Here is a 22,471-nt window from a genome sequence, read left to right on the forward strand (position 1 = left end):
GTCCCCTAGCCTCCCTTGTACTAGCACCTCCCCCACCAGGTCGTCCCCAGAGGCTAACACCAGATCCAGTATGGTGTTTTCCCGAGTGGGGATGAGTACCTCCTGCACCAGGTGTAGGTCTGTACGCAAGTCAGGAACCTTCATGAGTGGCTAGTATATAATATAAAGTATATTTCAATAGAAGTTTGAATTGAGCTTGCCTACTAAGATATATACTTGCAAACTAACAATCAGGAAAAAATTCTGTTTCTGGTTAAGTGAAATGTTCTGTTTTCATTTAACCTTTTAAAAATGTACTGTAATTAGCTTAGACTTCAAAAGGAAATTATACGTTTTTGATTTGGGGAAATGTTTGGTTTTTAGCATTTTTCTCTTAAATCAGAAACATTAAAAACTTGCATTTTTGCTGCAGTTTCAGTTTGATGCATCTGTTTTCTAACTAAAAATGTTTATTTTTTTTAAAAAACCTGTTTTTGCTTTGGTTTTTATTTCTTATTGAAATTACTTTTAGGGCTGACATGATTTTCTTTTAAGCTTGACTTAGCCTAATACAGTCTTTGAAGTTCCTGATAAAATTCCATTTTGGCTGTCCCTGCTGCCAAAGTAGGGGTAAATAAATGCTTGTATGGAAAAACACGTACTGAGTTGAAATGGTTACTTACTAGATTTGTACTGGGATTTTAAAATAAGTCTCAGACAAGACTCTTGTTGAAAATAGTAGTAAACAGTATTGTAGCTTGCATATGTGAAATGCAGTTGCTTACCAATTTCTAATAATTTGGGAACTGTAAAAACATGGTCTACACATTCAACTTTAATGTTTCCATTTGAGTTCACTATTTAAAAAAATATCTTTAATCTAATATTATAAAATTCTGTCCTGTCTGGAGGGTAGGCCCAGCCCTGTCCCCAAAGGAGAGGGCAGGCCAGATGTAGGCCTCTGCCCAACTCGCACTCCTCCCCCTGTCATTCTTGACTGGCAATTGGCTAGTATTGGTAGAAAAGCAACAATATTAGATATGTTCAAGTGGTAATGTGCTGACTCGCAAAAAATTTTTAAAAGAATTTCAAGAGGAGATGCTGTGGATGCTGTTGCCCATATCAGGGTTTCATTCTAACCTCTGATAGAGATTTAGATTTAGTTTAAAGTCTTCATTTGTGATGTTTAACATTCCTTTCAAAACTCCTCCACAATATTATAAATAAGTGTTATCCTCCTGAATATCTAATCTCTTTGAAACTTGCAAACTTGTTTTTCTTCCAGTTTAAGTTCTTATCTTAACTGTACCATAGCTAAATGCAAAATAATAACGTTGTATTTTCCACTTTTTAGTGCTTGTCCCCCAGTCTGAGGAGCTCCTCATGGACCAGAGGATATGGCAGCTAACTGCTGGACCCCAGGGAAGCTGCATGGGCCAGATAATGTGGTCCTGCTTGCTAGACTGAGCAAGTGGTGTGGCTGGGAAGTGAGCAGAGTGGCCCACGTTCTAATCTGGCCTGCAGACTGGCCATGCACCGCTTACCTAACATACATACCTAAAAGATAGAGCATACCAGCTTTATAAAATACCTTTCTTGCCCAAAAGCAGGGGTGTCACCTACAGCCTGCAGGCTAGATCTAGAGTTCATAGCCCAGTCAGCTAGCCCTTGGGGCCAGAAATTTAATTGCAGCAGTGACGGTGCAACTGCTGTGGCTCCTGGAACTGTGGCAGACACAATTTGTTTCACTACCAAATTTCTGATCCCTGGCCCAACTGCAGATTGTAGAACAGTGTCATATCACCTGTGGGGCTGCCCAAGGGTCTAGAAATGTGGCAGTTTGGACAAGTGGTAGCTGTGGCTCTGGGAGTTTGTCGAATCACTAAATTTCCAGCCTTGCTAGCAGCCCCATAGAACAAATTAGGCAGCTCCATGCTCTCAATTCAGCTTGCAGATGAGCTCTACAACCCAGATCTGCCTTGTGTGGTCTGATGAGTTTGTTACCTGTGCCACCTCTGCCCAAAAGCTAAATAAAACTTACTAGTACAAACAGATTGCTTTAGATTGCTATCTCTCCTTCAAAATAATTAAGAATCCTGTTTTGGCATTAATTATAACACATGTATGCTTTTCAGAATGATCTAAGTAGTACTGAATTCAGTGTGTCCTGTAGTTACAGTTGTATTTATTCTCCCTACAGGCTGTAGCAGTCTACATAGAAAAAGGATATTATAAGGAGGCTTCTGGAGTCCTTGACAGACTAGATTCAGAACCAAATAAGGTAGGTAACCTATAACCTTTTTATTTTAAACTGTATATGTTTAGCTTTGAGTAGAACTGTAGAAGAAAAATCAGACAACTTAGCCTGAAAGTGATTCTTTTTTCTTTTCTTCACCTTTATAATTCACTTGGTGAGAGGGGATTTGGATGTGGAGCAGAAAATAAAGCCTTACCTAAATTAAAGTTATTAAGGCATGACGTAAGCTCAGTACAATTAATATTGTCTAAAACTTTAGTCAAAAACCAGTTATACCAAGGTCTGATGCTCATACCCATCTTCTACCTGAACCAAATGAACATAATGGGTGTGTCTACATGAGACATTTATTTTTGAGTTGTCTAATTAGCTCTACAGTAAATGTCTCGGCATCTACACATACAGGCCTACTAGGCCGCAGGAAACAAATTAACTCTGCAGCAAGTAGTACTTGTAAATACAAGTACTATCCTGCTGCAGAGTTTTTTTTTTCATGCTCAGCAGCGCTTGTGTAGACACTCTTGGGGCTGGCTGGGGCATGAGGGCATTTCAGTGCAGGGACTACTTACTGGCTAGCTGTACACTGGAGCATCCTCGTGCCCCAACCAGCCCGTCCGTGATGCATTAAGCTGAGTTGGAGCAGTTCTAGGCTGGCAGGCTTTCACTCTTCTTCCCCCCTACCCCACCACTCCCTTGCACGCCTCCTGCCGGCCAGGACTACTCTAAGCTGGCTCTACATGCCTGGGCACAGGTGTAAAAGTGGTGCTCAGGAGCAATAAACTCTGGTGCGATAAGCACCAGAGTTTATTGCATATTAATATGCACATGTAGGCACGCCCAGTGTGATCCAAATCTCCAGTGAACTGTTGTTAATTGAATTGAGATGACTTACATGAAGATTTTGAAATACATTGACTTTTTTTATTTAAATTTAAAACTTTTAAGGATGCATTCAATTTTAAATAGGTTTGACAACCTTTGTTAAGGTTTTAAACTCTGAATCATGTAAAGTATGTGCTTTCTGGTGAAGTTTTAAGGTCAAAATTCTGAATTGAGAGAACTCCTGGCTAGCACTTGAAACCAGAGGTTGTTGAAGGATTAACCCAACTTCTGCCTTTTTCATGTGTAAAGTGTATGTTTTCTTCATTTTTAATTCATAAGAAGCAACTAACTAGAAATTTAAAAAGTATGAAAGCTTGTTTTTTTCCAGTCTACTGAATTGGGGTATGAGAATGAGATTAACTAGCTCTAAAATCTTGGCAGATAACTATGGAAAATACTTTCATTTTATACGCAATGAAATGCAAAACCTATTTTTAAAAAATGAGACCTTCAGATATGCTGGATACAGAAATATATTTTTCTTAAATAATTTCTAAATGCTGTTTGTTCGTTTTTAATTGAATCCCAATTTCTATCCAAATAAAACTTGACACGTTTAACATATTTAATAAGAAATGCATCACTCACCATGTTCTAACTAGGAGAAAAATGAAAATTTTTAAGACTGACTAAACATAGAGACATGATTGCATATAGACCTCCACCACCACAAACTGCAGCACCAGAAAGAATGGTGTTAAAGCTACATCAGCATCCATGACACAAACTTGTGGTGCTATTTAAAAGATTTCAAAAGCTGCCATCTAGTGTTCAGGTCATATTCCACATTTGTTTCAGAAAGGCTTAATACTTTAGTATGAGTTGGCCCTCTAGCTCAGTAATATTAAGCTCCTTCAGCAATAATCAGTGGAGACAATGAAAAAGTAAAGCAGCTCCTAGTTTGTTTTCTGGATGTATTGTGTGCCCCGATGTCCTTATCTCCACTTCTGTGGGAGTTCTCAAATATGCCTCAAGAAAGTGAAGGGAAAACAGGGCAGCTTGGGATGCCAGAAAGCTTGTCTTTTGGTTGTATGTGTAACCCACACAGTAAAGTTTCTGAAATTAACAAACTGTGGTAGAGAGTGGTGTAGGCAGTAAGTTCAGAGAACTTGCTTTGCTAGTAAAAATGCACTTGAAACTTAACTCTCAATGCAGAATACATATTTGAAAAATTCTAACTTGAAAATATTTGCTGATACTGTAAATGCAGTAATAAGTTAAAAATTTGTAATATTTGTTTTTTTGTTTTGGGGTTTTTTTTGTATTAGACTCTAAGAATGAAGCTGGCCATGATAATTAACAGGAGAGACCCATATGTTCCCTTCCTCCAGAATTTCAATTACAATCTCTTAGTGGATAAAATCAAGTCTTACATCGATGATTTCTTGAAAAAAAGTGCGACTAACTTTCTAATTAAGGTATGTTGAGATGAGACATGAAGTTGGTGCTTTAACGTTCCCATGCACTATTTTTATTGAGCTGAAAGAAAAAAAAATCAGGATGATGATTTGAGTGGTCTTGAGGACAGCTGTTGAACAGAAAAGAGCCTTGCCTTGTCTTACCACATATGGTTCTATTAAACAAGATGGCACACTCAGTTGGGAAAAGAAGGAAATAAACTTCACACAAACTGCAGAAAGCAAGTCTACAGCCTTATTCTCTATATTCTGTCTTCAGAAAAGCAAAACTAAGAACTAAAGAAGGATCCTATTTAGTGTATGTACAAGAAGACCACTTACCTGGAACTCACATAAAATAATGTAATTAGCTATTTTATTTTTAACTTATTTGTTTTCCTTACACCAAAAAACTAAAAAGGCCTAAAACAGTAACCTCCAGATAAGAACAGGTAAGAATTTTAGCAGCAATATAGCAATAATTAGATCATCAGCGGTGGTTGGCTTTCTTTTTTCTTTCGAGAAGTAAACAATACACTTATTCTGTGGCTCACCACTGATTTTAAAATTGGCAGAAATATTCCTGCTTCAGTCTTATCTTAAGATGCTTACTAGTTATAGCTTTCATGATTAGTCTAATATAATAAAAGGCTTAGTCTGTCTGTCTGTAACACTTGTGGGCAATTGTGCGGCCATGGCTGAGAGGGTGGGCAGTGATTGTCTGCGCGGCCTGGGCTGCGCATGCCCAAGTTGCTGGGGAAGCTTGCTGTACATTTTAGGCATAGAAATCTGAGTTTGAAGGTTCTTTCCTGTTCTACCTTGGCAAACTGCAAGTGAGCAGAGTTAAATTACCTTTATCTATGCCTGAGAATTAAGAGCATCTTTTCTGGTCATTACCAACTCAAATGTGAGTGCAGCTGCTATTGTAGCTGATGATGACCCACTTGCATGGCCTGGAAAACATCACACAGGTGAAATTCTCCCAATACTCTACAAGTGCTGTATGAGACAGGAAATACTATCAACAAAGTGTTCAGATTATTACACACAAAGTGGAGATACCTTTTGTAATTAGTCGCAAGAATTTCAGATGTTACCTTTTGTTTGTAGCTATAACTTTTCTTACATAAGATTATGTAAATGTAATGTTAAAATTTGTGGTATCCCTTTCAAATATTATTTGATACATTAATAGTTGTTGTTGCTTCATTCTTATTTTGATTATTAATAAGCAGAATTTAGGGGTGCTCTGATAGAGATTTTTGGGCCGATTGTCAATAGTCGATTGTCCCGGGAAGCGGGGTAACGCAGGAAACTTACCTGCAGCCCCGAACGATGCACATGGGGAACAGCGGACGCCACACGATGAAGGTGGAGTGGTGGGCCGGTAGGGCAGAGGACGGCATGTTGGTAGACGAGCACCTGTGATGACCCAGACGAGGGGTTGTGGGCAAGATGGGGTCACCGACAAGGCTTGGGAGGGCTAGCGGGAATGGCCTGAACTCCAAGGCTAAGTAGGGAGATTCACGGGGTTTGGTAGAGGAGCACTGAGTCTTGGTTGTTGCAAGTGAAATTCCCCTGAGTGGGGAATTTGGGGTGAGGGCACTTGGGGTACACGGTATAGGGAAGCTAGGGGCAGTTCCCAGAAGGAAGCGTCTCGTGGGACAGGAGTATAAGTGAAGCCAGGCCAGGGTGCGCGACCCAACCCAACGATGGGTCAGTGCGCAAGTTGGGAGGGCGTGATCCGCCGAAGGACATCATTGAGGTGACCCAGCAAGGTGGTGTGAGGCTGGGGTGCAGGGGTGGGGGAGCCCTGTAAACCCGCCGGGTCGGACCCAGGCACCGAGGGACCCGCCAGCCAACCCCGCCCATTCTGGAACATCATAACGTGGCAGGCAAGCGCGGGGTCTGTGGTGCGGGCAGATAGAACTACCTCGAGGTTACTGAGGGTCCGGAAGAGGCATGAAATCAGAAGGGAGGTCCGAGCCACCAACCTGTGGCTAGCAAAAGCCTGTCGGTGACAGATTGGTGCATTGGCCAGGAAACATCATACGGGGCGCCAGCAATGCAACCTGCCGAGATTGGTCCGGCAGATTTGTTAGCCCAAAACTTGCAAGCCCTAACGCAAATTGTGGGATCGCAGCAGCGGTTGCTAGCCCAACACAGTACAGCGGCCATAGGGGTACCCAAGATGACAGCAGACAATGATCCCAAGGTGTATATCAAGGCCTTTTAATGCCATGCCATCGTCACAGGCCTTGATAAGAGGCTATGGGCCAGCCAGCTGGGAGCATTGGTGGTAGGTAAGGCTCAGGCCGCCTATTGGGCCCTGAACCAGGAGGAGGCCCAGGATTATGGGGCAGTGAAGGCGTCAATCCTGTACCGCCTCAAGCTCAGTCTGGAGCACTACCAGCGGCTCTTCCGGGCCAAAAAGGGGTCAGAGGAGAGACAGCCCTGAGTTTTAACACTTAAGGGAGGGAACTGCCAGGCCTTATTTTTATTATTTACTTATTTTTACAAATATTTTGAATTCTTCCTTCTAATTTTTGAACTCATTATAGAACTGATCTAAGATGTACCAACCACATACATCACCTACCTACCCTTCTTTGCTATATGAACCTGCAATGCATAACTAATATATGCAATATCAACAGTGGTCCTTTTAATTTTACTCTGACATACTGAGTGGTCTTGAACTTAATGTCCTAACTGAGCTTTAGTTTTTCATTAATGCTGCTGAAATATACTTGACCTGGTAAAATGTAAATGTAAAATGGTAAAATGTTCCTTTTATAAAGTGTACAAGGTAAGCATAGTATGGTAGAACTCAGATCATTCTTTTGGGGGTAGTTTGCAGCCACTTTAATTCTCAGCAGATTGCCAAGTGAAGGGCAGGCTTTTACTTCAGCTCATCTGTCCCTCCATAGCTGATGGAAGAAGCAGCACACACTCTAACAAAAGCTGCAGCACATGACTATAGCAACACCACAGTCCCTCACAGCTTTTGTGTTGCATCTTCTAACTCCTGCTGCAAAGGTGAGCGTTTGTGGACCTAACCCTCTGATGTAGGTGTGTTCTACTATTTAGCCTATGCTAATGTATTTTAACAGTAATGTATGTAGCTGCTCTTTATATTAAAATAAATGTATTGCTCTTGGATTTTTCACAGGCAGCAATGAAAGAGGTGGAGGCCAAACGATTGGAAGGAAAAGCCTCACAAGACACACCTGCAAGTGTTGAAACAAATCATGGAAATGTTTTGGAAATGGAACAAAGGTTTGTAACTGATCATCATGTCACTGATCCTTGTATGATACTGGGACTTGAAATTAAAGTCTTATAAGCACCATAAGAATATAGAAGTGCTCCTTTAAAAATGTGTAACAGAAAGATAATACAAACAGATGGTTCTTCTTTTTTTCCAAGTGTTCAGTTTTACAGTTGTGGAGCATGGTGCTAACTTACTAAGTATTTCTTGAGGATGCACATGCTTGCCTTCAACAGGTTTCAGAATAAGTCTTTATGCCTTAATTGCTGGAATCTGTCTAACTCTATTCTCAAACTTTTAGTCCTGCCCTCTGAATTTTGAGGGGCAGAGAAAATATTTTGAGGTCCCTGTTAATCACATAAGTAATATGTTAATCCCACCATAAATTGGCTCAATGTGTGTGACATGTTGCTATTTATGGCACCATAGAATGGCAAACCAGGCAAAAATATTTCACATATTATGCAAAATGCTTCTGTGGGTGGCTTGTGGCACCTTAAGTTGACCATCTGGTACGTCCTGTCCCCATGCTGACAGTTTAGCTGATTGTTGGCATCAGAATGGAGGGAGCCCTGGCCCAGCTGATATGGGGGAACCCCAGGCATGATTGCTAGCATGGGAACTAGGGCATGTCAACAGTGGATCTGGACTGAGGCTGGTACAGTTGGTTCCCCCCTACTCAGCAAATCCATAGCTATGTGCCGCCAGCAGTGTAGCTCTGAATTTGCTGAGGGGAGGGGGGGAGCCAGTCATGTTCCCCACCTGACAGTAATGATGCCAGGTATAAAGCTCTGGAACTTCTGGTTCAAGTAGAGCCCAAGATTTCAATCTCAGGCTCCACATGCACTAACAAATTTAAAGGGCATGATTGGGGTCTGATTCCTGATCCCCAAAATTACATACCCAGGGCATGTGATTATTGGGATCAGGGATCTGATCCTAACAGTACCACTAAATTAATGTCTACTAGGAGCCAGAGCTGCTTCTACCAAGACAGAGTAGGGAGAGATCTGAGTTTATCTGTGATTTCAGTAAAATGTTCTGTTTATGGATTGTGGTTGTAGTGAAAGGAAATTCTCTCTTTTTTCATCAGTAGGTTAAACTGGTTCCAAGTGGAAGAGCAGTTTAACCTAAAGTCTGAAAGCTCTGTTGTGCTTTAATGATGAGGGATTTACCATTTCAGTCTAATTTTAGCTAGTCACTTTTTATTGAGTCACCACTGAATAAGTTGTTGCAAATATTGAAAACCTAGACTTTATAACTTTGTTCACCAAGAAAGGTGTTGTGCTAGAGATGATAGTCTTCCTGTACAGAATGCTTACTGTTACTGTTCTATGATTGCTAAGTGGCTTCTTCTGATGGGATGATATTTCATCAAGAACATAAACACAGATGCAAATTTGGTTCTAAATCAAGAGTAACTGTAATTTGTATAAGCCTTCTGTAAGGTCTGTACAGAAGACATGGCTGAAACTGTATGGAAGTCATTAGTAGGCTAGGGGGTCAGGGTGGTGCGAGGAACTAAGGTGCATGGTTGATAGTCCCAGAGGTTGCAAGTTCAAGGCCATAGTAGAAGTGCTCACAGCACAGCTCTATCAGATTCCAACAAATCTCTGAATTCTGCTGAATACCATGTCATACAAGGACATAAAAAAGGAAAGAAATGAGTAGGTTATATGAAGTATCCAGAATGAGTGAGTGAAAACATAGACAAGGACATATTTTGTTTGAAGGACTTGCTTGAAATTTAAAAGATTCACTATGTATTGTAATGTTATTTGTATGTGTTTTGGTGGGAGTAAGGGTTTCATCCAATTCTTTTTCTTTTTTATAGTTTGCATGAATGGAAGCATTGGCTAGCAATGGAGTTGTAAATACATTCAGTGAAAGGGCTAGTATTCATACATAATTGTTTTTGTACATTTTGTTGCAAGCCTTGAAGACTTCAGTAGTAAAAAGAGGCCTAGCTGGGTTGGCTAGAATCTAGCTGGAAGACCTACAGCTTATAGAATGATTTGGGGTATCTACTTTTCTTTTAAGTAACTTGGAAGATGTACATCATATATCAAAGAGATCTTCTGGAAATGCAAGAAGACAAACACTGAGGTAAAGAGAATTTTCTTTTTTCTGTCATGCGAGTTCTGAAGGCTTCAGTATTCCCAGTTGCAAGTTTTACTTCAGGTCTTCATACATGTCTTGTAGGTCACATATAGAAGCACACACGCCTTTGAACCCAGAAATGGCACCCTTTCCCAGGATAAAGAAGCGGGGAAGAACCAGTGCTTGTCGAAGTTAGTATACAGTGGGTTTTATCAAGATTATAGGGGTATATGTAAAACAGTTATTTATAAGTATGTTAGTATTTTGAGAGCTGTCTATATTATTGGCTATTTCTATATAGGTGTCTTTCTTTGCAGAAATGACCAATCAACTTGCTCTTCACTTGCCCACCATTTTGATTGTAGTAAAGTTGATTGTGGGGGAGGGAAACAGTAATCATTGTGCATCAGCTCTGCCAGCTTTCAAATTTGGGAAAAAAAGAATGCCAAGGTAAAGTGGTAAAACAGTGCCTGCTTCATATTGCACTAATAGTACTCTAGATATGAAAAATCTAGCAGTGGTACAGTATTGGATCTTTGTCTGTCTTTGGGTTTCTGGGTATGACTGCTTAGGGATTGAAAAAGAAATGGGTAAAGTGAATGGCTTTTAATAAAATGAAATTCCTTTCTAAAGATGCACAGACTTACATGCATAAGACCAAAGCAGATGCAAAATTCTATACCTACTTTATGCTCAGTCACAGTACATGGTATCATTGTCTATCGCTGATATTTTATTGATCTGTGTGCTCTATTTTGTCAACTTAGATTTGCAGAACGATCTGCAGAATTTGAAAAACAATGCAGAAACTTCATCTAGCAGGCTAACTGGACGAAAAAAACAGGTGTGTGTTGGTTGTGTACCCTAAATGAATCTCATACTTGCATGTGTATGCAGTAGGACAAATGTGGAAAGTATTATGCCACATGTGAATTGGCATCTAGATGTACAGTCCAAAATACCTTTGTTTAAAAAAAGACTAGTAGTGAGAGACTTATCTGAACTCTCCTTCTATCTTATCTGGTCTGGTTCTTAGGTTGCACCTTATTTTACAATAGGATTTGGAAGGATCATTGATGTGCATTCAGTGATAGCTACAGTGCAGCTTGTTGCCGGTACTCAATAGTTTGACCTTAAAGCATACTTTACACGTAACATGCATTTCTTGCATGGTGTTTCTAAATGTTTACTTTTCTAATTTCAAAGGTTGTTTTTTTTCATTTTTCTCACTATTATTTTTCACTAGCAGTTTGATGTCTGGGTTAAATTCTTCAAGATCATACTTGTTAGCTAGAGCTTTAACCCAGCTAGCATCAAGAATCTTGTCACACAGTAGGCTAAGTTGAAGCTGACAATATAGGAATCAATGCAAAGGTGAAAACACATTATTGGAATAGCTTCCAGGTACAAATTATTGACTGGTAAGAAAGGCAGCTTCCCAAAATGGTGCATTTCAGGTAGACAGAACAGAATTATCCCAAAGATAAAAACAGTAAAACTATTCTATTTTAAAACCTAGTTTCCTTGTGTATGCTAAAACACCTTGTGTATAGTACCACCTAATTTTGGGCAACCTAGAAATGTGTGACTAATGTGGATATATTATTAAAAGGGTATTTAAAATAGATTTGACTGTGAAAATGAGACCCTTCTATAATTAATCTGGGGTATAGTTTACTTTCTGAAGTGACCCTTATGACGACCCTTATGTAGTTATTGCAATTTGTAGTTTTATTCCGTTCTTGTGAGGGAAAAGACATTTGAAGATATGTTTAATAGGACATGCAAAGGTATTCCTTTTAGTCTTTTTCATGAGTGTACAAAATCAACAACGTAACACTGCTGGTGACTTTGCTCCTCATGAAATGGATGAACTTTTAAACAAGGAAAATTTTCCCCTTTAACTGTCAGTTAAAAGGGCTGACTCTTCCATTCTTCCTTCCTTTAACAGAATTTACCAGTAGATTTAGCTAGTACTTTATCTAGTTCTCAAAATAGGCCAGCTGCTATGGAGAGCTATTGTTTCCAGAGACTAATATGGCCCATTTCCTTGGTTTAAAACATCTGAAATGCTACTTAACAGTGGCTGACACTGGCAAAACCTTGAGAATTAGTTATGGGACTGACTGTCTCCTCAGAAGCAACAACGATAGTTAACACTAAGTTCATTAAAAAGAATAACAGAGGGCATTTATACATATACATTTTTGTCCTGCAATATGCCGAATTTCCAGCACATCAGCGCAGACTCAGTTAATCTAGTCTGCTGTGCCCATGAGCTGACGCATACTGCACTGCATTGCACACATTTGTATAAGCAGTGAAATGCTTGTCAGTGTGCAGAAAATGGTAGCAGTGCACTTTTGAACTAAAACATCTTTGGTGTGTTCTAGTTCAAAAGCATGCCACCACCATTTTAGCAGCACTGACACACATTTCACCATTTATACAAATGCATGTACTGCAGTACTGGGCACTTTTGAAAGCACCTGGCGCTGTGCCACAAGCATGTATACAAATGCTATGAGTGCCCTGACACCGTTTGCCTTAAAATATACCCCTTCCTTCCAAAAACATAGCTAACTTGATTAAGCAAATTACTTTTTTTCTGTTGATTTCATTGCTGGTGAGTGTGGCAAAAATGGCTTGTGACTTGGACACCTGACATTACACTTTCTTTGCCCACTGTCTCAGTAATATGGCATATTACACACTTACCTTTTTCAGTAGTGCATTAGTAATCAATTACATAATTTTCAGACATTAGATTTGCATAGAGACCACTCGGAAACCAGACTATGATGACCAAAGTTGCCAACTATGTCATAAATTGGGAGTATTTAAAATGCAGAAACACAAATATATGGAGATACGAAACTGAATAGTAAGTGGGAAATTACTGTTTAGACTTCTAAATTATCAAAATAAAAAGGAACTAATATTTTAAATATCCTTTTTCTTTAACTTCTAAATATATTCAGTCTTCTTGCTTTCTGTACAATATGTATTCGTTGACTAGAATTATTGCAATAAGTTCTGAAATTGAATCAGCTCATCACATAATTATGTGGATTATATAAGATTGTCTGCATGCATGAAAGAATTCTGTGAATGTCACAGAAAGGGTTGTTGATTCCCTCTTCCATGCAGTCTCCCTTTCAATGTTGGCTTTGTTCACTCATGTTTTTGTAAATAGAACTTCATTGCAATGGTTCAGTGCCCGTTTTCAGCTTTTTGTTGCTACATATTTCAGTCTGATGTAATGTTATTGAAAGAATCTGCTCTAATTTCTAAAGACTTTCATTGTAAATTGAACTCCTCCAGATACGAGTGTCACACTTTTATTTAGAACCTAGGGCATTACAGGAGCTCAATTCTATAGCCATTTTGTATGGTAAGTCCTTTGCCAACAAGTCAAATTGAAATTCAGTATGGCTTCTTGCCTGAGCAGTGATTTCAAATTTGACTTTTTTGTGTTTAGTATATAAAAAGATACAGGTTTGAGAGAGGATTTCTGGGATTTGGAGGCCTGTGATGCATATTCAGCTGAACATAAGCTACTAGTGTGCCACTAACCAAAGGATTTAATGGGACATTTGCATGTGTAGGTAGGGCTGTGCAAAACTTCACCAGTCATTTTGTTTTGGGGGTGTTTCAGCTCCCAAAACACCAAATCAGAACAGAAGACCAAGAAAAAGCTCTGAAATGAAACAAAAGCATCCAAAACATTTCAGAGTTTTGGGGCCAGGCTTGCAGGGAACAAAAACTAAGAGGAGAGAGGGAGAAGATTTGCCAGGGAGGGGCACTGCTCTGATATGACATCTGTAGCTGACCAGTGTCTGATCTTTCCCTGATGTTCCTTCCAATCTCAGTTCTCTAGGGGAGGAACAGTAGCCTGCTGTCATCCCACATGCAAATCTGGGGGCCCGTGCCCCCCCAGGAGGGATCTAGCACAGCCGTGCAGCCCTCCTGGGGGGCACATGCCCCCAGATCTGCATACATAATAGCAGGCTGCTGCTGATGGTTGGAGCCAGTGCCAGCACCCAAGTCTGCTCAGCACAGCCCGCACAGAGTGCCAGCAGCAACAGCCTCCTGTCATCCTCTGTGCAGGTCTAGGGGCCCATGCCCACCGGGAAGAGCCTGGCACAGCCCTGCAGCCCTCCGGGGAGGTGTGGGCCCCCGGATCTGCATGTGGGATGACAACAAGCTGCTGCTGCTGCTGACAAGTGATACAAGTTTTGCTTTGAACAGTTTGAGATGCAGTTTCACAAAAACCCGTACACCTATTTCCTTGTAACATGGCAGGCTTTATTCCCTCAGAAGGGGCTACCATCCTTGCAATTTTCATCCAAATCAGGCAAAGCATGACAAAGTTATAGGTATTTTAGTGATTCCCCATGATAGTCTATGCCAAATCTCTGAAACAGCGTAGATATTCCAAAACAGTCTTGGCCAAATCAAATTAGGACAGTAATCCAAAACACTGAATTGAATCACTGTCCCTCCAAAATGGCTGAAGCAGAATAGAGCCATTTCGCACAGCCCTAGTAGACAGTTCCTGTTCTTTATGCACTTCATTACAGGAATGAGGATGGTAGAGTAGCCGGAAGACCTGGGCTCAATTTCTGGCTTTGGTCTGTCACAGTTTTAGGGTTGCCTTATAAATAACTATCAACAGAAGATAAATAATCTGATATACAGAATACAAATATGAAAGACATTGTTGAACCTGCTTGGCAGATCTGAAAGAAAGTTCAAAATGAGGATCAACAGAAAACCCAACAATACCACCAGTTCTGCATATACAAAACCCAGTGCTTTCTCCTAGAGGCTACTGTTTTTGGTAAGGCAATTATTCGCTCTAAAGATTCTAAAACTGATAAAAACAGATGATTGCTAATAGCACATATGAGAGAACATTTGGCTAAGCATTCAATAACTTTTTGTCCCTCCTTTAAAACATATATACATACAAGCTGGATATTTATGCACCTAGTAGAGTTTGTAGAATCATCAGATTGTACATGCAGAATCTGCAGTGTATATTTCTGAAAGCAAAAAATTTGTCTTAAACTTAACCATTTGTAACTGTGCTGGTTTGAGCCTTTTTCAAAAAGTTGGTAAATGTCAAAACTTCACTACAGGGCAGTTGCACAGCCTAGCAATGCCTTGTGCACTTTTACCTTAAATTCTCAAAGAAAGGGTTTTTTTTTAATGAGTTTGAATTGTTAACTTTTTTTTTAAGTGAAATTCATCCAGCATTTTAAGAATGAACTTTGGAAGGAGATTTAAGCAAGCTTAGAGAAGCTTGATAATTTTACATATTTCCATTTAAATTTGTTTCATTTATGTTTGCTTTTATTTTTTTAAAGCATAAATGCCTGTTTTTATAGCAGTTGTATTAGGACTCATTTATGCTTATTGGTAGCTACTGGAAGGTACCAATTACATAATAATGCAAGTAAGAAAGCGTTTGGAAACAGCTTTTGTTTGCCAGCAGTGCTAAAATTGTGCTTTTGGTAGCATTTTCAAAGCAGCTTTACCACTTCAGAGCTCAGAGTAAAAAAAAAAAGTCAATGTATAAACATATGAAAACCATTTTTTCCATATAAATTGCAATAGAACGGGGCAAGAGATGATAGAATCATATTTGGAATCTGCAAGCTGTTACTGTTGCTTAGTTCCCTAGCAGAACAAGGTGGCTAGATCCAGATGTGGAGGCACATGTGGTTTGCAGCACCATAAACTGCATGCTTGATGCATTAAAACGTGCCCCATGTTGCAAAACTTGCTACCAGGTAACCCCTCCTGGGAGACTTGTAGGCTTGTGGCTTGCCTGCTGCAAACCAAGGTCTGTGCAGAGCCCAAGCTGCTTGCAACAAGGAACTGCACCAGGGTCCAGAGCCCCGGCCAGCTTCATTGCTGGTAGAAGCTGCACGTGTGCCTTGGGGAGCATTGCGAGGAAGAGACCAGGGCTGTGCTGCCACAAGGATCAGGCAAGCCATGGAACCTAGGCTGCTCGCAGAGGACAGGCTGCAAACAGCTGCACTCAGCTCCACGGTAGTGGTGGCTGCACGCACATGTCGGGGCACACTGCGGGAAGGGGGCTGGAGTTGCATTGCTACAGGCCCCTTCCCTGTCGTGCACTACATCGCACGTGTGCAACCACTAGCGGCCACAGAGCCCAGCCAGGGCTCCAGACCTGATGCACTGATTGCCGCCTCCCAGCTGCCTGTCACAGAGCCGGGGCTGCTTCCAGCAGGTCTTGCAGCCTCCCTGCCACATGCTGCAAGCAGTCTGGGCTCTGTGGCCAGCAGCAGCTGCCCAGAACCCAAGCTGCTGTGGCATGCCAAACAAAATGGTCTCATGTGCCATGCTCTGGTACACCTGCAAGGGGTTCCTGACCCCTGCTTTAAAATATGTAACACAGGGGTGGGCAAAATGCAGCCCAGGGGCTGGATGCAGCCCAGCAGGCCATTCTATCTGGCCCATGGGGCCCCTAAAAAATTTAGAAAATGAATATTTATCTGCCCTGGGTTGCCCTGCCTGTCACATGGCCCTCGATGGCTCAGTAACTGGCCCTCTGCCCAAAATAATTGCCTGCCCCTGATATAACAAGTAATCTTTAGGCTAGCTTCATTTATTCTTTAAGGTTCTGATCATTGAAAGCAGCTGTGTGTGTGTTTGTGTGTGTGGCCCATATTCATACCTGAACAGATCTTTGCCATTCTTTTTATTCCTTCACTTCCCAGCATGCTCACTTTTGAAGTCTGCACAGTGCTCCACTGTCACCTATCATTACACTAGCTAGTAATATCCAATAGCGGAAGTTATGTGTACATTTCCCAACATAATGGAAGAGTATTGAAGTTGCAATATATACGTTTCTGAAAACAATTTAATTAGCAGTATTTATACTAACTGTTGAATTTAAGCTTCCTACATCAAACTTAATGTGTATTCCCTTTTTAAAGCGATGGACTTTGGAAGAAGACAGGAAATTGAAGAAAGGAGTAAAGGAGTTTGGCATGGGAAACTGGGCTAAAATTCTGATCCATTATGACTTCAACAATCGAACTGGTGTCATGTTAAAAGATAGGTGGAGAACAATGAGTAAGCAACATAAGGTATCTTTGATGTAAGGAAAAGCATTAACTTTTACTAAGTTTTATCCAAGAAAATTAATTTTAAACTACCTGCCTCTTCTTTCCAAACAATCTTGGTTTATGTATTTGAAATAATTCCCTGTGTATAAGTTAAAAGCAGTTGTGTAAAATAAAAGTGATGATAAAAGTTCACTATTAACTCAGGTCTCCTTCAAAATATTAAACATATTACAAGAAAGTGATTCTGCAGAGCAAAAAGTACTCAAGTTTGTTTCAACTGGACAGAGCTGAGTTTCAGAACAGTTGACATCCTTCAGTGTTGGTACAAACAGGTTCCATAACTGCAACCTGAACAGTAATGTGTAAACGTTTTATTTTTAAGTACTTATGTGATATAATGGACTAACTGGTATTTTATCTAGGAGTGCACCGATAGAGATTTTTGGGGCTAATACCGATAGCTGATTTTTAAGGAGGCATATTTACCAATACCAATCCAATTTCCAATACGCAATCCTTCAGCTTGAAGAGCTGTGTCCAGCTGGTAAGTCTGGTGTGGTAGAAGGGGAAGGGAAGTGAAAGGGTGTGGGGGGGTGTAGATCAAGGCCCCCGTGGTGCGAAGGAATGGGGCTGGGGCAGTTGCTGATCAGCTGCGGCGGGGAAGGGCATGGGACAGCCACAAGCAGCTCATCTGGGGGGGGTGCCCCCCTAGATCTGTGTGCTGCAGGCTGGGGCTAGCATGGGATGATGGTGAAGCTTGTTGGGGGGCACAGGAAGCTGGGGGGCGGCTCCCGCCCCTGCATGCATCTCCACCAGTGCTCATTTGGTGGTTCCTGCTGCTGCTCCCGCTGCTTGCCCAGGAGGGAGGCAAGTGCCCCCAGATCTGCATGGGGCAGGGTGGGCTGGGGCTGGACTGTTCCCCGCTGGGCAGATCCGGGGTCACGTGTTTCCCCCCCCCCAAGCAGTGGGAGCAGTAGCAGGAGCCGCCAGATGAGCGCTAGATGAGCTTTACACAGAGGCAGAAGCCAATCCTCCCTCCCCCTCAAGCCATGCCTCCATCTCACACCTGCCCCAACCCCACACCCTCCCTCACTGGGGGGGCCTTGATCTGCCTCCTCCTCCCCTTCCCCCTTCTACGACACCAGACTTATGGCTGAACACAGCACTCCAAGCTGCCAGCTCTGCTCCTCGCTGCCTTAGTGCTGCATGGAGGCAGAATGCACGCACGGGCATTTATCAGACAAATATCAGCCGCACTGAGCCAATTTCCAATGCAGAAAAAATTATTTATATGGGTGCTGATCTGTTAATGGACCAATGTGTTGGTGCACCTCTAATTTTATCTAGTATTTTATGTGTACTGTTATGTGTTTTTAGCCTTTGAGAGGGAGTTCAGTTGTTTTCAAATAAAATTCTAATTCATGCAAGGTATTATCTTTAGTTGTACAAAGAGATGCACTGTATACAAAGTACTTTGATAATTGTATCTTGTAAAGGTTAGCACCTACAGCCATTTTAGTTCATCATTAAAGTTTTTTTTTTTTTTTTAAATGGCCTAATCTAATACATGTTTGATCTTTGTCTAGCATTTTGTTTTGGAGCTGTCTTGGTCAAAGAAGCTTGTAGACTTATCTGCAGACATGAGTCCACCAAACTAAGGTTTTGTAAGTCTTGCATTAATTATACAGGAAAGGACTTTTACAAATTTTTTTGGCAGGTGTGTGTGCCTGTTAAAATTCACATCACTTTTTTCCATTTCTAAATTACTTTGTTTTATAATGGTGCCATGTAGCAGTTGGAAGCAGGACTTCTTGTTAACTTTTATTTTTAAGACTCAACTTTAATCTGTGGGAAGGATACTGTTTTAAAATCACCTACAGAACTAATGTAACTGTACATCTTAATTCTTTTTCCAAAGAAGGAAAAAAGGTGGCCTAGAACAGGGAGATAAGAGTAACACATGTGGTCATACCTGGTACTTACTTCGTCCATGTGTATTACTATTTCACACTTGATAAGTAGCAACCTTGACTCTATGTAGGGCTCCGTCAATTAGTCAACAAGACTTGGAATGTGCAGCCCAACTGCTCATTTCTAGAGTTCATCCATCTGTCTAGTGTGGTTTGGTAGTGTAGTATCAAAAGATGAAGCTGGTTCAGTCAATTAGCAAAGCCAGATTCTGGGGTGGGCAACGCATCAGCATATTGTTTCTCTCATTAAGTGAGTGATTGCTGCTTCAGCATGCTGCCACAGACCGCATAGATATGTTAATTAAGCTCTCTCTTATGGTCTTGAATCTGTGGGAAAGGATTCTAGAATCTCTAAGAAAAAGCTTTGTTAGACCAAGGAGAGAACGCATGTTCTTTCCTCCTGGCCTTATTAGAAATCAGCGTTGAATAGTGAAATTGTCTTCCTGATCATTTTTGAAGGCTGAAGTACTATGATGTACGTAGTAAAATACCCTTTTTTCTTTTCCCTTGCTTTCTGTCTTCCCAAAACAAGGTGCCTGACTGACTTGGGGGCATGTGGTATGCAAACAAATACTGCCCTTCCCCCCCACCCCTACCCCCTTCCGCCCTGTATTTCAGTCGCATTTTGGAAAGTTTTAAAGGCATGATTGTTTGTCTTGCTGGCCCTTTGAAATGTTTTAATTGCTACTTAGAAAGGGAAACAATCTATCAATTCCATCCCCGCAAGCTATGCCCGTAGTTGCAACTAGTGCCCAGAAGGCAGTATGGTATCATGGGCATAGTCTTGATGGCTAGAAAGTGATATTTAGCGGTTTGCTTTTGGGAATTGGCAAAATAGTTATTGCATTAGAACAATGGTCCAGGATAAGAGCAAGGGTTAATTGATTTCTAAAAGCCTGTTTGTGACAGCTTTTTTCAAGGCCTGCTTTGTCTGATGCAGGCAAGCAGACACAGGCTGGGAAATTTAAGACATGCACCACACTGTTCCATAACATGAGATAAGGTGGCACCAGTTCACAGTGCCTGACTGCAGGACCCTGGGCATTTCCAGTTTTGGTAGATAGACCAAATTAGAAGAAACTGGTAAAACCCAAATTAGGATGTGTGTATGTGGTGGGTTTGCAAAATAAAGGAATATGCTGACAGGACAGAACATGGACAGTATGACTACCACAGGGAAACCGATCAATGATGCTCAGAGGTGAAGAGTCATCAGAATGGGAAAAAGAATACAAAAGGAGGGATTTGAGAGGTCCCTGAGAAGGGAACCCGAGGCCACCATGAACTGAGGGCATATCACCAGCCCATCTTGCTCACCCCACCTGGGAGGTGGGGTGTAAGCCTCAGCCTTCAACCTCCAAGTTGTTGACATCTGACATTCAAGAAAGAACCTAAGAGTGAAGCTTGCATTCTGGTCAGATGTACCTTGATTCTGTGAACCCTGGGACTGGTAGATATAGAATTGTTCACATTATGCTCATCTGCTATCACTGTGTATCAATAAAATTCACCTATTATCAAATGGAGAGGTCATGTTTGGTCTGAGGGTTTGGGTCCTGGAACAAGGCATCTGTGTCATAAATCCAGTGGCAACAAATTCATCAGCAGGGATCCTAGTTCTCTCCAATTTTAAAAAAATCCCCAATTTTTAGTTAAAGTAACCCCAAATCCACATTTTTCTGTGATTTAAATGAAACACCACTAACGTATAGATAAATATATAGCGATGTTTCATTTTAATCGTGGAAAACATGGATTTGGAGTTACTTTTTTAACCAAAAATTGGGGATTTTTTAAAAAGTAACCCCAAACCTGTTTTCCATGATTAAAATGAAACATCACTATATATTTATTTATCTATATGTTAGTGGTGTTTCATTTAAATCACAGAAAAATGTGGATTTGGGGTAACTTTAACTAAAAATTGGGGATTTTTTTTAAATCGGAGAGAACTAGGATCCTTGCTGATCACTTACGTAGTTTCTCCCTTAGGGCCTGCCTAATACTTAAGTAAAAAGTACTTTTAAAAAAATATTACTATGCTAGTATGGACGGGGTTTTAATATGTTTGTTCTGTCTTCTGATCTTGGAAGAACTCGGTGTCTGACAGGCTGTTAGTTTACTATAGCAAATAACTACTTTTGTAATTAATCTGTCTTTAGACTTCTCAGAAAAGCTGGTTTAATAATTTGGCTTTGTAGGAGCTTGGTTTAGGACTCTTTGCCAGAAAAATCCCCTCTTTGAATTGTTTCTTGAAGTCCTTGAGGTTTTTTTTTTCCTCATGCATAACGAGTAGTTTTATAGTATCACAAAGATGTTTGTCTGTATTGAAGAGGACTACAAAAAGTGTTTATTCACCTTCCTGAAATGGTTACATTCAGTAACATCTATTTAGATTTTTTTTATTTTTTTTTTATTAAAGGGATACAGGATTTGATTGGAGATATAATTTAGCCTCTAATCCTGTCCATTGTAATCTACTAGAACTGCTATGGTGAAAGTACTTGATAGAAAAAGGCAACCTGCTTACTATACAGCAGGGTTAGTACCTCTTACTTACGGTGACACATGTCCCAATTTAGCCAGAACAATCCAGGATTCTGTAGCCTGGTCCTGGCCATTTTATCAAAAGTCCTAGGCAGGAGTCCAGTGGGGAGGTAGATCAGCATGGTGTGCCAGGCAGGTCCTGAGCAGGCACCACTGCTCTCGTGTGGGAGCAAGATGGGTGCCAACCCACCCACGCATGGCACATCCTTGTTCCTGCACAGAAGTGGTGTTGCCTGCCTGGTGCACCATGCTACACCACCTCCCAACCAGATGCTGGCCTGCGACTTTTTTGACCAACTGTCTGGGACCAGGTGACTAAATCCTGTAGCGTCGTGGCCAAACCAGGACATGTGGTGATGCCACTTACTGCAACTCCTACAAGATTGTGGTGCAAAGAATTAAGTTGTTAAGAAGTGAAGTTACTCCAGTTGGAAGAATTCAGTCTTTAATTACAAGAGAGAGAAATGGAAGCTAATACATTCAGAAGTAGAAAATTTCATGTTAATTCCTATATACGAGGGTCAAGGCACAACCAGAATATCTCCCAAAGTCTTTCTTGTTCTGAGTTCAGCAAATACAGCAGAAAAGTATAGTTTTTAATTTTTGGTTTCAGAGTGTTACATTGATTTTTTTTTTTTTTTTTTTTTTTTTTTTTTTTAAACATTCACAAATGGTCTTTATTATAAACTGGTTTTTTTTATGTAAAAATAAAACTATGCACACCAGGACAGGAACACTCCTCCACTTGCCGCACTTTCTTCCATGTTCCTTGGCACTGTGGATTGCCAACTGCTTGCCAGTGGAGAACTTTATTCCTGAAACATAATACAGTAAATGATTACTGAAAAACCTACTTGGTTATTTATCAATCTATTTAAATTGTAAATAGAAATGTAGCTATAAGATTTCATATTAAATAAAAGTACTTGGTAGCATGTCAGCCTTGTTTAGATTTTATTTAT

At 40.7% G+C, this 22,471-nt stretch overlaps 1 protein-coding gene across 3 annotated transcripts in view; it reads left to right on the forward strand.

Annotated features, from left to right (window-relative positions):
• The window catches only part of TERF1 (telomeric repeat binding factor 1), a 23,565-nt gene extending 6,349 nt beyond the window's left edge, over window positions 1-17,216 (forward strand). The window contains exons 4-10 of one of the 3 annotated variants that reach the window (XM_019549214.1): window positions 2,180-2,260; window positions 4,387-4,536; window positions 7,688-7,794; window positions 9,827-9,892; window positions 9,968-10,077; window positions 10,654-10,730; window positions 16,861-17,216. In XM_019549214.1, the coding sequence (XP_019404759.1) occupies window positions 2,180-2,260; window positions 4,387-4,536; window positions 7,688-7,794; window positions 9,827-9,892; window positions 9,968-10,077; window positions 10,654-10,730; window positions 16,861-17,028 (759 nt within the window). In that variant the 3' untranslated portion in view covers window positions 17,029-17,216. The remainder of the gene's footprint in view (window positions 1-2,179; window positions 2,261-4,386; window positions 4,537-7,687; window positions 7,795-9,826; window positions 9,893-9,967; window positions 10,078-10,653; window positions 10,731-16,860) is intronic. The other 2 variants (XM_019549224.1, XM_019549233.1) reach the window with 2 other exon arrangements.
• The last annotated feature ends 5,255 nt before the right edge of the window (window positions 17,217-22,471 follow it).

The sequence above is a fragment of the Crocodylus porosus genome, unplaced genomic scaffold, assembly GCF_001723895.1.
Source record: "Crocodylus porosus isolate Cpor-Errol unplaced genomic scaffold, CroPor_comp1, whole genome shotgun sequence".
NCBI lineage: Eukaryota > Metazoa > Chordata > Crocodylia > Crocodylidae > Crocodylus > Crocodylus porosus.